Source organism: Rhinoraja longicauda, chromosome 12 (genome assembly GCF_053455715.1).
Source record: "Rhinoraja longicauda isolate Sanriku21f chromosome 12, sRhiLon1.1, whole genome shotgun sequence".
NCBI lineage: Eukaryota > Metazoa > Chordata > Chondrichthyes > Rajiformes > Arhynchobatidae > Rhinoraja > Rhinoraja longicauda.
The window spans coordinates 26,277,450-26,295,729 of NC_135964.1; the positions used below are offsets into that span (position 1 = coordinate 26,277,450).

Below are 18,280 nucleotides of genomic sequence, written 5' to 3' on the forward strand. Positions count from 1 at the left end.
AGGATTACCAGAGGTCGTGAAAGGTTTTGTAAAATGCTTTAACAATGAGGTGGTGGCCAGTACATGCACAAGTCAATTATGTACCACTTTGAGCTTTTAATGATGTGATTTAATGGTAGGCTGTAATTAAAGGAATGCTCTGCAGGTCATGAATGTTCAGTATCAAAGATGTCATCTGATAACTGGGCAATAAATTAATATATGTGATCGCAATGTGAGCTGAGGATTTTTTAAATGTTAAATGTTACTGTAATTTGCCAGAAGCATTCAAGTAGCCATGTTCAACATGGGAAAGTTTATGAAAATACAGTAAATAATATGAAAAAGTGGAGACAGCATGTGCTGTAGAGGAGCAAAGGCTGGTATTCTCAAATTTTGTGTACCCTGATACTTGCAACACAATTTATGTGATAGTAAAGAGTTATATAGGATGAATTTATTGAAACAAATTAAGAATTGTTTTTCATTGCAACATAATGCTTGTCACGTTACAATATATAGTTCTATAATGGGTGATCAATTACCTCCACTTTACTGGCATGATTGCATAATCCTGAGTGGTTTAAAATTATTTATATACCTTCAATCATCCATTTGTACATGTGGTTCCATCAATACTTGCCACTAATTGTAAATTACACCATGTTCTACAAATGTAGTAGGTTGTTTGGGAAATCTTCCCATCGATCTTTGTGGTCGCTTGTGTTTTACCGCCCTTGGTGTGCCATGACCTTAACAAGGAAATGGCAGCAGAAGTCAGTATGTGGAACAGATTAATGTATAATTTTTACTAAAGTAACATTCAGTGGTAACACTGAAATTACTGTGACAAAGTATAAATTGCAGTAGTGTCCTCTGTTAACTAAATCTCAGTCATAGAGTGATACAGCGTGGAAACCGGCCCTTCGGCTCAACTTGCCCACACTGATCAATATGTCCCAGCTATATTAGTCCCACTTGCCTGCATTTGGCCCATATCCCTCTAAACCTATCCTATGTAATGGTTTCTTAAACGTTGCAATAGTCCCTACCTCAACTACCTCCTCCGGCAGCTCGTTCCAAACACCCACCACCCTTTGTTACCCCTCAGATTCCTATAAAATCTTTCCACCTTCACCTCAAACCTATGCCTTCTGGTTCTCAATTCCCCAAGTCTGGGCAAGAGTCTCTGTGCGTCTGCCCGATCTATTCCTCTCACGATTTTATACACCTCTTTCAGATCACCCCCTCGTGCTCCTGCGCTCCGGGGAACACAGTCCCAGCCTGCTCAACCTCTCCCTGTTGGTCAGACCCTCAAGTCCTGGCAACATCCTTATAAATAGTCTCTGCACCCTTTCCAACTTATCAACATCTTCCCTATAACATGGTGCCCAGAACTGAACACAATACAGCCTCAGCAACGTCTTACATAAGACGTTGGACTACTTATTGTCTTGGCTGCTGTCAATTACAGCATCAGGGCAAAATCTGTGTGTAAAGTAGAAACAAAAGGACACAAAGTGCTGGAGTAACTCAGCGGGTCTGGCAGCATCTCTGGAGAACATGGATCGGTGACGATCCGGGTTGGTAAGGTATTTTGTACATTGGTCAATGGTAAGCATAGATGGTTTACCATTAATCAATGTACAAAGTACTTACTTTTACTTATGGTGACACAAGGAACAGCAAATGCTGGTTTACAAAATAAGGACACAAAATGCTGAAGTAACTCAGCAGGTCAGGCAGCATCTCTGGAGAACATTTATGATGAAGGGTCTTGAACTGAAACGTCACTTATCCATGTTCTCCAGAGATGCTGCCTGGCCCTCTGAGTTATTCCAGCAATTGTGTCTTTTATTAAACTTTTACATATGTTCTGTCTTAAACATGATCTCTGAACAGGTATAAATCATCAGGTCAGACAGCATCTGTTGAGGGAATGGACGGTTGATATTGCAGGTCTTTCAGTCTGAAGAAGGGTTACAACCTAAAACATTGAATGATTAGTTTAGTTTAGAGATACAGCATGGAAACAGGCCCTTCGGCCTACCGAGTCTGCTCCGACTATCCATTCATTAGTTCTATGTTATCCCCCTTTCGCATCCTACATACTAGGTGCAATGTACAGAAACTAAAGGGCCTGTCCCACTTAGGCGATTATTTAGGCGACTGCCGGCGACTGTCATATTCGTAGCAGGTCACCGAAAAACCGGCGACTGGACCCCCCTACTCCAATGTCTACGACAAGCTACAACAACCTACCACCTAGTCGACGTCAAGCTACGGCAAGCTACCGGCGACCCAATCGTCGCGAGTAGGACGTCCACCTACGACCGCACCTACGCCAACCTACGTCCTAGTCGCCTAAAAAATCGCCTGAGTGAGACAGGAGTTTAATTGATCTATAAACCTACACGTCTTTGTGATGTGGGCGGAAACCGGTGGTCACAGGGAGAAGGTACAATCTCTGTACAGGCCACACCCATAGTCAGGCCTGGGTCTCTGGCACTGTAAGGCTGCAGCTCTGCCACTGTGCCACCCTCAATGTAGTCGGGAAAATGCTGCTAAACAACAATCTGCAAGTAAATCCGGGTTTTACTTTGGTATGGCAGTGCCTATGTTTCCCAATAACTTTCTCCACACCCTGATATCATTTTAGATAATAGACTGAATCTTACTTGTGGCTGTTTAGTTCCAATCTATTCCTCATTCAGTCTACTTGATATATTGTTTCTGATTAGAACAACTGAAAGTGAAATGACTGAGTTAAAGCCTGTGCCCACTTTGGTGCGTTTAGTTGCTATGAGAACTGCGTTAACTAGGCAAAGGTAAAGCTGAGGTTTGGAAAGGACGGATGCAAAACAAGAAATCTTCTTCAGATACTAGGTATACATTAATGGGACCAAAATACAACTTCAGTTTTTCATTGTTGTTTCCAGGAGTTGGTCGGTCTAGGACCTGAGGACAGCCTCAGAATAAAAGGACGTATCTTTAGAATGGAAATGAGAAGGAGTTTCTTTAGCCAAGGGGGATGAATCTGTGGTATTCATTGCCACAGACTGCTATGGAGGCCAAGTTATTGGGTATTTTTAAAGCAGAGATTGATGTTCTTGATTAGTGAGGGTGTCAAAGTTTACGGGCAGAAGGCAGGAGAGGCAGGGTTTGAGAGGGGAAAAATAAATCGGCCATGATTGAATGGCGGAGCAGACTTGATGGGCCGAATAGCCTAATTCTGCTCCTATGTTTTATTAAAGGAAATAATAGTTCCAAGCCTTTTTGTTTGAGTAATAGCCTGGCAACGTTGCCATGAGCACACCAGAGAGCATCTCCAGAAGGAACTTCCAATGGAAATGCTGCCAATTACAGAATGACAGATGGAAATTCATTCCGCCTATGCATGGGGGGGCCAGACTGTTTGGCAACTCACAGGTCTCTATTAGTCACCTGTGGTGAGAACTTTGATAATACATAAATGTTGCGCTTGATTAGTTTCTTGTCAACATCATACTCTTATGTTTAATATCATCACTGCTACTGAGCGAGTAGAGATCAGAGGCAAATTGTAACTGATATAAATTATGCTGAAGATGCACACAAAGTCCTGGAGCAACTCAGCAGGTCAGGCAGCATCTCTGCAGAAAAGGAACAAGGAAATGTGCCGTCTGAAGAAGGGATCCCACTTGAAACATCGCCTGTTCCTTTTCTCCAGAGATGCTGCCAGACCCGCTGAGTTACTCTTGCACTTTGTGTCTAATATTTGGTATAAATCAGCAACTGCAGTTCCTTCCTTCGTAAACCAAGCTGAAGATAGATTAAGCTGTCTTGTTTCGCATTGTAAAAATCCCAGTTTTGCTAAATGTGAGCTGCTTTCGATTTGGATCAATGGCCCAGTTATTTTTAATTTTATCAGCTTGCATAACGAGGCAAATTGCTTAGCTGCATAGTCGGAAGAAGGGTCCCGACCCAAAATGTCGCCTGTCCATTTTCTTCAGAGTTGCTGCATGACATGCTGAATTCTTGCTATTGAGGGCGTGCAGCGTAGGTTTTCTAGGTTATTTCCCGGAATGGAGGGACTGTCATATGTTGAAAGGCTGGAGCGGCTAGACTTGTATACATTGGAATTTAGAAGGATGAGAGGGGATCTTATCGAAACATATAAGATTATTAAGGGGTTGGACACGTTAGAGGCAGGAAACATGTTCCCAATGTTGGGGGAGTCCAGAACCAGGGGCCACAGTTTAAGAATAAGGGGTAGGTCATTTAGAACGGAGATGACGAAAAACTTTTTCAGTCAGAGAGTTGTAAATCTGTGGAATTCACTGCCTCAGAAGGCAGTGGAGGCCAATTCTCTGAATGCATTCAAGAGAGAGCTAGATAGAGCTCTTAAGGATGGCAGAATAAGGGGGTATGGGGAGAAGGCAGGAATGGGGTACTGATTGAGAATGATCAGCCATGATCACATTAAATGGTGGTGCTGGCGCGAAGGGCCGAATGGCCTACTCCACCTATTGTCTATTGGCTATTGTTACACCACCATTTTGTGTCTATCTTTTGTACAGACACAACTGTTTTGGCACATTTACAGCTGTAAAACGTTTGGCTGGGATGAAAGGAAAGGTAGGCCCTCTAACTGCAGGTAAAAATAATTTTTGATGCGGCACTGTGTTAGAGTGGCTTGTTTCATTCAAGAGCATGGGAGAGTGGCGTTCTGATGTGCATGGTGATTGCTGTAGTGAATGCTTTTACAGTGCCAGTTCACAGTGCCAGTTCACAGTGCAAGTACAACGCGATTCTGATGTTTAGGGGACAACATCCCTTTGGAATCGGGTACTTGGGGCAGTGTGTGTTGGACAGACACCACAATTTCTTATTGCATGGCCATGCAATTGCTCTTTGCTTTTACTGATTGTTTCTTTTCATTCAAAATTTGTCACTTACATGCGTTAAATGTTAGACAAATGAATGATACCATTTTTAGCTTGTACTCAATTTCATTAGAATTTTTTTTTTAGTTTAGTTTAGAGATGCAGCATGGAAACAGGCCCTTCGACCCACCAAGTCCGTGCCGACCAGCTATCGCCCGTACACTAGTTCCATCCTACACACTAGGGCCAATTTACAGAAGCCAATTCACCTACAAACCTATATGCATACTTGGCCAATAAACTTATTCATTCAAACCTGTACGTCTTTGGGATGTGGGAGGAAACCGGAACACCCGAAGAAAACTCAAGCAGTCACAGGGAGAAAGTACAAACTCCATTCAGACAGCACCGTAGTCAGGATCGAAACCGGGTCTTCGGTGCTGTCAGGCAGCAACTCTATTGCGGCACATTGTGCTGCTCTGCATTTTGTACGTGCAATCCTGATATTTTAGTGGTAATGAAGACTGGCACCTTCCAGCTGAAACAGAGGTTCCCATGCACCTCATCTAACCTCAGGGATTTATTCACAAAATGCTGGAGTAACTCAGCAGGTCAGGCAGCATCTCAGGAGAGAAGGAATGGGCGACGTTTCGTGTCGAGACCCTTCTTCAGACTGATGTCAGGGGGGCGGGACAAAGGAAGGATATAGGTGGAGACAGGAAGACAGTGGGAGATCTGGGAAGGGGGAGGGGAAGAGAGGGACAGAGGAACTATCTAAAGTTGGAGAAGTCAACGTTCATACCGCTGGGCTGCAAGCTGCCCAGGCGAAATATGAGGTGCTCTTCCTCCAATTTCCGGTGGGCCTCACTATGGCACTGGAGGAGGCCCATGACAGAAAGGTCAGACTGGGAATGGGAGGGGGAGTTTAAGTGCTCAGCCACCGGGAGATCAGATTGGTTAAGGCGGACTGAGCGCAAGTGTTGAGCGAAGCGATCGCCGAGCCTGCGTTTGATCATGTTTTGCTTTGGTGTTCCCGATGTGGCCTCTTTTACATCAGCATGACCAAGCGTACACTGTTTCGCTGAACATTTAGACTCCGTCTGCCAAGGCCTGTCGGATCTCCTGGCTGCTAACTGTTTTAACTCCACTTCCCATTCCCACACTGACCTTTCTGTCCTGGGCAACCTTCATTACCAGAGTTTGACCACACACAAACTGGAGGAACAGCACCTCATATTCCACTTGGGTAACTTACAGCCCAGCAGTATGAATAATGAATTCTCCAGTTTTAAGTACCACCCCTCTTCCCCTATATTTTCTGTGGTTCTATCCCCCCCCCCCTCCCCCACCACCCTCTTTCCCCCTATCATGCCCTTCCACCTCTATTCCTTCCTCTGGCTTATATTACACTCCTCTCCTCATCTAAACACATTTTTGTCTTCTTTTCATCGCTAACATTTGTCCACCCATCTGCCATTCAATACCCCTCTCACCTGTATCCACCTATCACCTGTATCCACCTATCACTTGCCAGGCTTTGAACATGAAATAATCATGTATGCATCCCTACCTTTTGTGCCGAGTGCAAACAAAAAGATGATTCTGTATATTTCTTTCCTCTAGCTTCACAATTCACAACCTTCAATCCTTTTGTCTCACACCTTCTGTCTTTTCTTCTCTGGCTATTGTCCAACCATCTGCCTATCAAAGATCCCTCCTCGCCTGTATAAACCTATTCTACCTAAGATAGACACAAAGTACTGGAGTAACTCAGTGGGACGGGCAGCATCTCTGGAGAAATAGGATGGGGGATGTTTCCGGTCGGGACCTTCCCTCAGACTGCTGAGTTACGCCAGCGCTTTGTGGCTATCTTTGGTATAAAAAAACACCACCTGTAGTTCTTTGTTTCTTCAACCTATTACCTGCCAGGCTTTGTCCTAACCCTTCCTCTCTTCCATCTTCCCCCATATCACCCCCCCCCCCCCTCCACTACAATCAGACTGTGGGTGGTCTCGACCCGAAACATCACCTTATCAGTGTTCTCCAGAGATGCTGCCTGCCTGTCTGTTACTCCAGCACATTGCGTCTTCTCACCTAAACGTTAGCTTCTTGGTTCTTGGTCCTCCAAAATATTCCAAATGGAATTTAAACTGGAGGTGGGTACTTAACTGTTAAGAAAATTGGAGGAGCAGCACCTCATATTTCGCTTGCACAGCTTACAAACCAGCAGTATGAACGTTGATTTCTCTAATTTCAAGGAACTCCTGTATTCCCACCCTCCCCCACTCACTTCCTGCTCGCCCACCCTAGTCACCCTATTAGTTCCACTGTTCGCATCCTTGTATCCCTCTCGTCAGTACACCTTCCCAGCCAACATTGGGCCATTATGGACTCCACCCTTCCTAAGTCCTCTGTTGCCGGCCCTGATTTGTTCTGGCCTTTTCTCGCCTCCAGTTTCCTCCTCCAACTCTATCTTTCAGTCTGAAGAAGGGTCCTGATCCGAAACGTCACTTATCCATGTTCTCCAGAGATGCTGCCTGACCCGCAGAGTTACTCCAGCATTTTGTGTCTATCGTCGGTATGAACCAACATCTGCAGTTCCTTCCTACACAAGAAAATTTCTGTTCTGGCCCACAGGGAAAGTCAATGTCCTGGAGAGTGTCGGCCCCACCATTCGACTTGCTGTGGAAACCACAGAACAACATGTGGAAGCAGAGCTGGTACCAGCCATCGAAATCGCCAACCACTGGCCGAAAAAGGCACGCTGGCCGCGATTCCTGAAACGATGGCCATCAAAAGAAAAGGCTTGCACGGTTAAGGTATGAAACAACAAAAGCAACATTCAATGATAATATGACGATGATAAGTTTAATGATAAATTGAGTACGAGTTACACAAGTGGGCAGCACGGTTGCACAGCAGTAAAGTTGCTGCCTAACAGCGCCAGAGGCCTGGGTTCCATCCTGACTTTGGGAGCTGTCTATACAGAGTTTGTACGTTCTCCCTGTTACTGCATGGGTTTACTCCGGGTGCACCTTTTCCTCCCATATCCCAAAGACTTACAGGGTTTGTAGGTTTATTTCGCTTCTGTAAATTGTAAATTGTCCCTAGTTTGTAGGATGGTGCTAGTGTAAAGGGTGATCGCTGGTCGGCATGGACTCGGTGGACCAAAGGCCTTGTTTCTCTCAACTAAACTAAGAAGGCTTAGAGTGGATGTGGAGGCCATTTTCTCTCCTTTTCCCTTCCCACTTATCCCGTCCCTTCCACTCCTCCTCTCCATGTCCCTTCTCCCAGTTACCTCTTCCTCTTTCTCCAGCTCACCCCAATCCATGAAGCTCCACCCATACCTTGCATTACAATTCATATCGATCCTGACCATCTGCCCTCTGGGAGGTAAGGTATTATGTACAAAAGATGTCTCGGAGCTAAAGGGTACATAGAACACAGGAAAGATCAGAAGGCTAGATACAGTGTCCTCCATAATGTTTGGGACAAAGACCCATCATTTATTTATTTGCCTCTGTACTCCACAATTTGAGATTTGTAATAGAAAAAATCACATGCGGTTGAAGTGCACATTGTCAGATTTTATTAAAGGGTATTTTTATACATTTTGGTTTCACCATGTAGAAATTACAGCTGTGTTTATACATAGTCCTCCCATTTCAGGGCACCATAATGTTTGGGACACATGGCTTCACAGGTGTTTGTAATTGCTCAGGTGTGTTTAAATACCTCCTTAATGCAGGTATAAGAGAGTTTCCAGCACCTCGTCTTTCCTCCAGTCTTTCCATCACCTTTGGAGACTTTTATTGCTGTTTATCAACATGAGGACCAAAGTTGTGCCAATGAAAGTCAAAGAAGCCATTATGAGACTGAGAAACACAAATAAAACTGTTAGAGACATCAGCAGCATCTCTGGAGAACATGGACAGGTGACGTTTCGGGTTGGGGAAGGTTTAGAGAGATGGGCCAAACTTGGCTAAATGGGACTACCTTAGATGGAGAATAGGAATACTTTATTGTCACATGTGACTAGGCAGCAAGATTCTTTGCTTGAAAACACAACGTATACAAATAGCAGCCACCTACGGCGCTGACAAAGTTACAAAGTACGCCAGCTCCCCCTTGTGTCCTCCCCCCCCAACAGTTTCCCCACGCTGGGACCCATGTTGGCCACCATGGATAAGTTGAGTCGAAGGCCTATTTTTGTCCTGTATGACTCTATAAGACATTTAGTTTTAGAGATACAACATAGGAACAGACCGTTCGGCCACTGAGTCCACGTCAACCAGCGATCCCCACACTTTGACACTATCCCATCCACGTACTAGGGACTTTTTTTTACAATTTTCACGAAGCCAATTAATCTACAAACCTGTACTTCTTTGGAGTGTGGGAGGAAACCAGAGCACCGGAGAAAACCCACGCAGGTCACGGGGAGAACGTACAAACTCTGTACAGACAAGCACCCTTAGTCAGGATCGAACCTGGGTCTCTGGCACTGTAAGGCAACAACTCTACTGCTGCGCCTCCATGCCTCCTCTGTTTGTTATGCAACTGCATATTATTTGCCAAAGAGTGGAAGGAATTGTTAATATCTGCATGCCGAATATAGTTCCATGGACTGTATTAGCTGTGTAAACTCAATACCCATTACTTTCTGTTCTGGCAGTCTTTTGGATTCAATTTACTGGCACGATCAAATTACCATTGGCAGCTCTCGTTCACACGTGCAGAGCAGGAGCTATTGGAGGATATGGATGAAGATGGTGGCTGTCGTCTAAAGTGTTTACAAGTCATAAGAAAGCTGAAGGAAGATCACTGGTGTCCTGGAAATAAACCAGTCATCACTTCCTATCATCTCCAGGTAATCTGGAAGCAGATTCCAGTTATTCAATGTGCATGTCTTCAACCGTCTCAGTCTTATTCTCACACGTGGATTTAGAGCAAAATGGGGAGCAGTAGATTCATAGCTTCACACAGCACGGAAACAGGTCCATAGGACTGTTTGGTGAACTTTTGTAACATGGTCGGCGCCAGAAACGTGGCGACACACTTGTCTACTGCCTGGGTGAGGTCTGCTGCCTGATTATACCGGGTTGTGTGCTAAACAAAGCATTTTACTGTAGATGTGACAATAAAGTATAATTGTATCGTTGAATTGGCCCAACTACCCATGCCGACTAAGATGCCCCATCTACACACTAGTAACGTAGCTTAACCATAATACTAATAGCTACTGGAGACACAAGGAGCTGCAGATGCTGGCTTACAAAATAAAGGCACAAAGTGCTGGAGTAATTCAATGGGTCCTGCTTAGCTACTCCAGCACTTTATCTGTTTTTTACTAATAGATGGTAGATCCCTATTGATGGGTCATGTTTATCAGAATTATTGACGACAGTAAATTTATATCACCATCACGAGTGGTGGTGGAGGCCGACACAATAGTGGCGTTTAAGATAGACATATGGGGGGATATGGATCACATGCAACCAGAGGAGATTAGTTTAACTTAGCATCATGCTCAGCACTGGCATTGTAGGCTGAAGGGCCTGTTCCTGTGCTGTACTGTTCTATGTTTTAACACTGCCATGAATTATTTCAACTTTTACCATTCAATATTCCCACACGACGTTTGGTGCCCTCAAGTGGAAGACTGAATATCTCCTTCATATTTTGGTCTATGGTCAGGATCACCTGCTTGTATTTGCCAGTGAAATTTGGTTTCTGAGTCATTGTCTTTCCTTTGTGCTGATAATCCATTTGTGACCAACGTTTTAACCTCAATCTGCCTTTTAAGATCCTTGTAGGTTGTTCTACCTCGTTGGGAGAATAGAATATGAGAGACAAACTAAAGAAAGACGCAAAGTGCTGGACTAACTCAGGGAGTCAGGCAGCATCTGTGGAGAACATGGCTAGGTGACGTTTCGGGTCTGGACCTTTCTTCAGACTGATTGCAGGGAAATGGGAAAGGAAGCTGTAAAAGAGGAGGGGCAGGAGATAGCATGTGGTGGTAATACATGAAGAAGAGGCAAGCGAATAAGAGACAAACAAGTCCCTTTTACACACCACCCCTGTACTCACGAACCTGTACACTGGCTGCCAGTCAAGCATCATTTCCCACTCATTCTCAAGTAAGTCGCTGGAAGACTTGTACTCTCAAGTAGTCTTGAGCTCTGCCGCTGTAAGCAGTTAATAGGAAGCTGGGTCAAGGGGTAGACAGGAAGAACTGCAGATGCTGGATTCTTGAGCAAAAAACAAAAATGTGCTGGAGTAACAGGTTGGGACTCTTCTTCAGGTTGGAGGGAAGAGAGATGTGGGCGGGCCAAAGCCTTTCAAGTGAGAGGTGGATACAAGTGAGGGGGTTGATTGTTTCAACCCGATCGTCACCCATTCCTTCTCTCCAAAGATGCTGCCTGAGTTACTCCGGCATTTTGTGTCCATCTTCAGGTTGATTAGTAGATAGGTGGACAAGCGCCAAAGATGAAAAGAGGACAAAAAGGCTGCAAGATATGGAGAATTTATGTGAATTGTGAGGGCAATGATGGAGCCTCATCACCTGTATAAACTGTTGTGGATCTGTAATAGTTCTAAAGTATTTTTGAGATTCAGTTTTGTATAAATTAAGAATGTTGTAAAGTTTCTGAATTATTTTTCAAAAATCAAAATTAAATATAAATGCACCGAGGAGCTGAGAAATAAATACAAATTGAAAACAGGGGTAAATGTTGAAAAGTAATTACCAGAATTTGCCCTGCTTGCCTCTCGCCAGCTCACTTATTAGGCCAGAAATCGGCTTTGAAACCAGTGGGGTCTCTGCATTGGGGAGGTGCATTCCCCCATTTGGAGTGGATTGACTTGCATCTGTCACTTGGCATATCCCAGTCCAGAACTACAATGGATTCATCTCAGTTGAGGCTTGTTGCTGTAACGGGAGCTGCACGCCAGCATGATTCGACCCAGTAAATTGAATGTGCGGCAGTCAGGCCTCTGTGCCCAATACTCATATGCTCATTTAGTATTGGTGCCCAGAGACAAATTTCTCCTTGACCTAAAACATTGACATTGTTTCTCTGCCCTTTGATGCTGCCTCTGGCATTCTGCTGTTCTACCCCAGCATGATTGTTTTCGTGTGAGATGAGATGATCCCCAGTTAATTAAATTGCATTAAATATACTTGACCATTGCCGCTGTGCATCCTATGTATTAATTAACTACAATTATTGCCAATGTAGCCTGTCTATTACACAAAGATAATCAATGTTCAGTCAAATATTATTGCTCAGAGATTTGGATTAGAAAGGCTGAATATAGCATTTGGCCATTGGTTTAGATATATTACTGTCATGTGCATCAAGGTAAAGTGAAAATCAATAATACAATCAAGTCAAACGCAAGTGCAATAGATAGTTTTGTTTAGGAGTGGCACAGCTGGTAGAGCTGCTGCCTCACAGCGCCGGAGACCTGATTTCAATCCAGACCTTAGGTGCCATCTGTACAAAGTTTGTACATTCTCCCAATGACCATATGGGTTTACTCCAGTGCTCCGGTTTCCTCCCACTTTCCAAAGACATGCAGGTTTGTAGGTTAATTGGCTGCTGCATATTGTCCCTAGTGTGTAGGATGCAAAACTGGGAAAACATAGAACTAATGTGAACGGGTGATCGTTGATTGGTGCAGACTCCCTGGGCTGAATGAAGAAGTGACAACCATCTACTTTTCTCTTTGCAGACATTACTATTCTGGACCTGTGAGAAATATCCACACCCTAAAGATTGGAAAAGGTTCCAGAAAAGTTTTCTGCGTTTGGTGAAGAAACTTCAGAAATGTGTGCTGCAAAGATACCTCCGCCATTACTTTGTGAAGAGCTACAACCTACTTAAATACGCTAACACAAATGAACTGGATATAACATCTCAGAAAATTAATGACTTCTTAATGAACCCTAGTGCATTCGTCCATTGAATCCAATAGCGTTTTTGTCAAACAAGTGACAGGTTCCACTGCACTAACTGTTGAAATGTTTTAAAACCCCCACGTTTTACCAATCTTATAATTGAGTTATTTTGAATACTGGGACGAGCGTACCAGTAGATTTTTGCCAAATACAAAGTTATTGCACAAATTATTGTGCAAAATCTTTTCCCATTTTTGATGAAGATCCAAACCTGCATTAAGATTTGAGAGAGAAGCTTAAAGGTTCATGCTGTGCATTTATTTGTTTACATTGCCATCACTTTGTTCTGTAAAGTGCCAAAAGATTTAAACGTCTTTGCTTAAAATGATTCTTTGCTCTGAACTATTGTTCTTTGAAGAATAATCAGTCATTTCAGATTAAGATTTTTATATTTGCTCTTACTGTGTGATGCTCTTTAAAAAAAAAAGTATACTTGCAGCCATTGTTTAGTGTTTAATGAATTGTTCTTTTCCAAGGAGCCACCATTTGCCATTGAGATCATGAAATATATAATGTAAATCGAATTAAAGACACATTCTGCACTTCTAATTTAACTCATTCAATTCATTCCGTAATAAATATTTCTATTCAGCAAAACTTATCGTTTAGCCCAAAGACTTGGATTCTTCCTTGATTATAAAATTGTGCCAGTGGTATTGGGCAAAAAACAAAGTGCTGAAGGAAGTCAGCGGATTCTTGTGGAGGGAAGGAACACACAACGATTTGGGACAGGGCCCTTCTTCAGACTTACACTTCTTCATTCCCCTCACAGATGATGCCTGACCTGCTGAGATCCTCCAGCAATTGGTACTTTGGTTTAGTTTAGCTTTGAGATAGAGCATGGAAACAAGCCATTCGGTCCACTAATTTAAAGAGGTCAATTAACCTACAAACCTGCATGTCTGTGCGACGTGGGAGGAAACCCTCACAGTCACGATTCCAGCAACTACAGTTTCTGTGTCACCACTGGCATTGGTATTGGTTTGTTATTGTCCCGTGTACAGTGAAACAGTGAAAAGGTTTTGCTTGCGTGCTCTCCAGTCAAATCCAATCATACCATAGAGTCAAACCATTCACAAGTACAACAGGTAATACAAAGAGAATAATACCAGGGTGCAGCGTATAGTATTACAACATTGGTATGTTACAGTTACAAAGAAAAAGTCCAAGGTCCACAATGAGGTAAGTTGGAAGATCAGTGAGCATTAGTATTAAATAATTAATTGAATTTACAAAACTAAAATCAATTGACACTGCTTCTTAAACTGGTAGTGTATATTCCACTGACTAACAAAGTAGTTAATAAACCAATTGTGCAACTGTTGACTGCACTGCAACTCTGGAAGGTCCAGTATTGCTGCTATTGTGCTCCACTGTTGGACTCAATGTTTTTTCAGTGGAGAAGAATGGTCCAAGAGAGTCGGGGAGATCTCAATGTTTCTAGATTTTTCGAAAGATTTTAGATGCTTTTATGTTTAGTTTTGTTTAGAGATACAGTGCGGAAACAGGCCCTTCGGCCCACTGGATCCATACCAGCCAGCGATCCCCATATTGACGCAATCCTACACACACTCAGGACAGTTTACGCTTATATGAAGCCAATTAATCTACAAACCCGTAGGTCTTTGGAGTGTTGGAGGTAACCGAATATCTCTGAGAAAACCCACGCGGTCACGGGGAGAACGTACAAACTGTACCAACAGCATCCGGCACTACCGTACCGCCCTTGAAAATAAAAAGTATGATGTTTAAATATTGACATTTGTGGTGTATTTTCGTTCTTTGAACAGTTGAATGTTTGTGAATGTTACGGGCAAATTTGGCAGCTGACTAATTCAAAGGAATGCAGTTAAACCTGTCCAGGAACTTATCATGGAGATCTCTCAACCAGACCCTGTCACGGGAGTTCTGAGAGACCCTCTCTCACTGCCCTCCCTCCGCGATTCCTGCTTTTCAACCATGACCTGGCACAGTCACTTGCCTTTGCCACCATTTTATGCCGTGTGGTTTCCAGCTCCTGTCACCAGACCTCCCAATGTGCACTCAACCAGGATCGAAGGGACTCAAACGGTCATCCATGTTATGGCGATGAAAGTTTGTGCCTTGCCTCCAGAATTCCCACCCACCACCCTGAGTGTAAAACAAAGTCCTCCACTCCCTTCCTATCAACTAATTTGTTTAATCTACACCTTTCAATAATTGTCTCTGCTACAGGAAACTGAAAGACTTCCTATTGATGCTGTATTGGTGTTTCGTAATTTTAAATGCTTCAATTAATTTTTCCTTGTCCTGTGCCCAATTAAACAAAAGCCAAAGTAATTCAGCCTTGTTAATATCTTCAGAAAGCGCATCTGCAATGTGAGAACCATTGTCACATTGTGTCTATGTTCAACACATTAAGTGTTCTTCACATATACTTATTAAATGACCCGTCCGACTGGTCCGAAGAATGGTCCCGAAACATCACCTATCCACGCCCTCCAGAGATGCTGCCTGACCCGCTGAGCAACACTTTGTGTTCGATCTAATTCATCTTGTCTCGCCATAGGTTTATGTGACCAAACCAGCCGATGCATACATTTGCTGCCCTGTTTATGGTAATAAACTTTCTCATTAATGGACAATAAAAGCTTTGAATTTTTATTTTATGCCGATCAATACAGTTTTGGTGCCACAACATATCGAAATAAATAGCCTGATCCAAAGCAGGAAACTACAGTTGCATGAGAAAGGATCTCATCCCGAAACATCCCCTATCCATGTTCACCAGAGATGCTGCCTGACCTGCTGACTTACTCCAGCCCACTGCGTCCTTTTGTATATTACCAGCATCTGCAGTACCGTGTTTCTGTGCCTGCACGATAATTCCTGGTGAAACTCATTGGGTTGAATGCTGCTTTGTGTTGCCAGTGGTTCTAATTGGAATGCCAAGGACCATCTAACGATGCAGTCAGACGGGGTGCTATTATGGAGATTGCACCAAAGGACTCAAGGATGGTGGAGGCCAATAAGATGGCTCCCCTGCATCTCTGTAGCTTCGAGTTTAAAGATACACCATGGAAACTAGCACTTGGCCCCACCGAAAGTTCTACGTTATCCCACTTTCTCATCCACTCCCTACACATTAGGTACAATTTACAGAGGGCCAATTAACCCACAAACCCCCATGCCTTTGGAGTGTGGGTGGAAACCAGAACATCCAGAGGAATCCCATGCAGTCACAGGGGAAATGTGCAAAGCCAACACCCAGGACCAGGATCGAACCCGGGTCTCAGGCGCTGTGAGGCAGCGGCTCTATTCCCTTTCCATTTTGGTGCCATTGTGTCCAATGTTTAATACTGCTAACCATAGGCAAATTTCCACTGGTTCTTCATAGAGTTTAGTTGCCCGGATACATGCAACAACAGGAGGGGCATGGTGAAAGTGTTATATCAACAGTTCATGGTATAAGGGTCTACAGTGACATAGTGAGACTGGGGCTGTTTTGCTTCAAAGGAGCCTGAAAGGACCTTGACAACAGTTTATAAATTGAACAGAAGCCAGGACAGTAGATGCTTTCCCCATTGACGGAGGGGTTGCAGACTAGAAGTCCCAGGAATCACAGGTACAAAATAGAGAATTAAGAGTGACACAAGGAAAGATCTTTCAATGCAGTCCGTGATTGGCGTCCGGATGTATTGTCTGCAAAGATGCAGCAGGTTCTATTGCATTCTATCCATTCTCTTCCTTCAAGAGGGAATTGGATAAATAGATGGCAAGGAAAAGTTCACAAATCAACATATAAGGAGCTGGCGGTTGGATTTAGTCAGTTGCTCTGGCAGAGAGCTTGCATTGATGTGATGGGCTGAAAGACTGCCTCCTCCTCTGTCATAACCATTCATTGGTTCTGTAATCTTTCAACACTATTGCAGTAGTGCCTTTAGCGCAGCTGATCTGCCTGAGCCGCTGCTCAATGCCCAAAGGACAAAGTATTGATAAGCACATTGTCACAATTTGTTCCCGTGTTCCTTGTATTCCCTATCTAAACATACCTTCTAATTTAATCTCAAATAATGATATAAAGGGCTATTTTTAACCCTGTGGACTTTGGGCAAATAATCAGTTAAAATTAACTGGAAGTAGATTTGATGACTCTCCCAGAATTGACAATTGAATTACTGAGTGTTGTTGGTTGAGCAGAAATAAAATACTTCCCTGTTCAGATTACAGCATCCTCTATGTATAACATAACAAGCTTCCTTTTATACGATTAGTAAGATTAAATTATTTTCCCGTAAAAATAATAATAAAACCTGTTATTTGATTAAGCAACCAGCTTTGATTTCACCATCTCCTTCTCTGTTGCAGCTGATGTGTTACCGTGAGAAAATTTAGTGAGAGTTGCAAAAGTTGGAAAACAACACTGGAACAAGAAGCAACTTGTCTTTTGCTTGGTGCTATTATGAGTGGATGCACTTTCAAAAGATGTTCCCAGCTGTAATAAAGGCAAGAAAGCAGAACTCTTTCAAACCTCACCACACTTACAGATCCAAAGATGTGACTGCGGTGGTCCCATTAAAATAAGACAAGCCTAATCCATAGAGTTTTATATAAAGTATACATTGTAGACATTGTGTATCTGCAGGTCCATGTTCAATCCCCGATCTAAAATTAATCCAGCTAATCTAATTTAACAGCATGGTAACATTGGTTTTGGCAATCTGCGTCATTCATGAAAACATGACTAAACTTGTGACATGGTCTGTTTGACATCCACAGCAGGACACATTTTAATGGGTTATTTTCCCTTTGCCAGTAATGAAGATGAGCTATCAAGATCAATGTAGATCACAAGCTTAACGCTGGAGGTGCCAAATAACTTCCAATGAAATAATGCAGCTTTTATAGTTCGTTGAACAAAGCACAGAACCAGAGTGAAGACCATACAGAAAATGACGAAACTAAAGTTGACTCTTAATTTACAGCAGCTTGTATCTGTGCAAGGTGTTAATGCAAAGGAGAGGGACACTTTTAGTATTTGGCATTTAGAACAGCTTTCAATGACTTTTGTATCAACACCCAAAGGGAAAAAAAAGAAATAAATGCACTTAAGGGTACAGGTACAGTATTAAATAAACAAAGACCCAAGGAACTGCAGATGCTGGAACCTTGAGCAGGAAATAAAGTGTTGGAGGAACTCAGCAGGTCAGGCAGCATCTGTGGAGGAAATGGACAGGCGATATTTCGGGTCTGGACACTTGTTCAGATTGATTGTATTGGGGGCAGAAAGCTGGAAGAGAGGTGGGGGGCGCGGGCCAAAGCCTGGCAAATGATAGGTGGTTGGATACAGGTGAGGAGGGTTGGATTGGCAAATGCATGGAGTAAGTAACAAAGGAGACAAAAGGGAGTCAGATAATTATGAAAAAGAAATTAAATAAATGGATGTCTTATGACCAAACCTAAACCCAAACAGAAGTGAAACCCCAATTTATAA

At 43.2% G+C, this 18,280-nt stretch overlaps 1 protein-coding gene across 5 annotated transcripts in view; it reads left to right on the plus strand.

The window, feature by feature from the left end:
* mab21l3 (mab-21-like 3) overlaps positions 1–13,366 on the plus strand; it is a 36,898-nt gene extending 23,532 nt beyond the window's left edge. For all 5 annotated transcript variants that reach the window (XM_078408701.1, XM_078408703.1, XM_078408704.1 and 2 more), the window contains 3 exons: positions 7,482–7,663; positions 9,520–9,714; positions 12,582–13,366. In XM_078408701.1, coding sequence (XP_078264827.1) covers positions 7,482–7,663; positions 9,520–9,714; positions 12,582–12,815 — 611 coding nt within the window. In that variant the 3' untranslated portion in view covers positions 12,816–13,366. The remainder of the gene's footprint in view (positions 1–7,481; positions 7,664–9,519; positions 9,715–12,581) is intronic.
* The last annotated feature ends 4,914 nt before the right edge of the window (positions 13,367–18,280 follow it).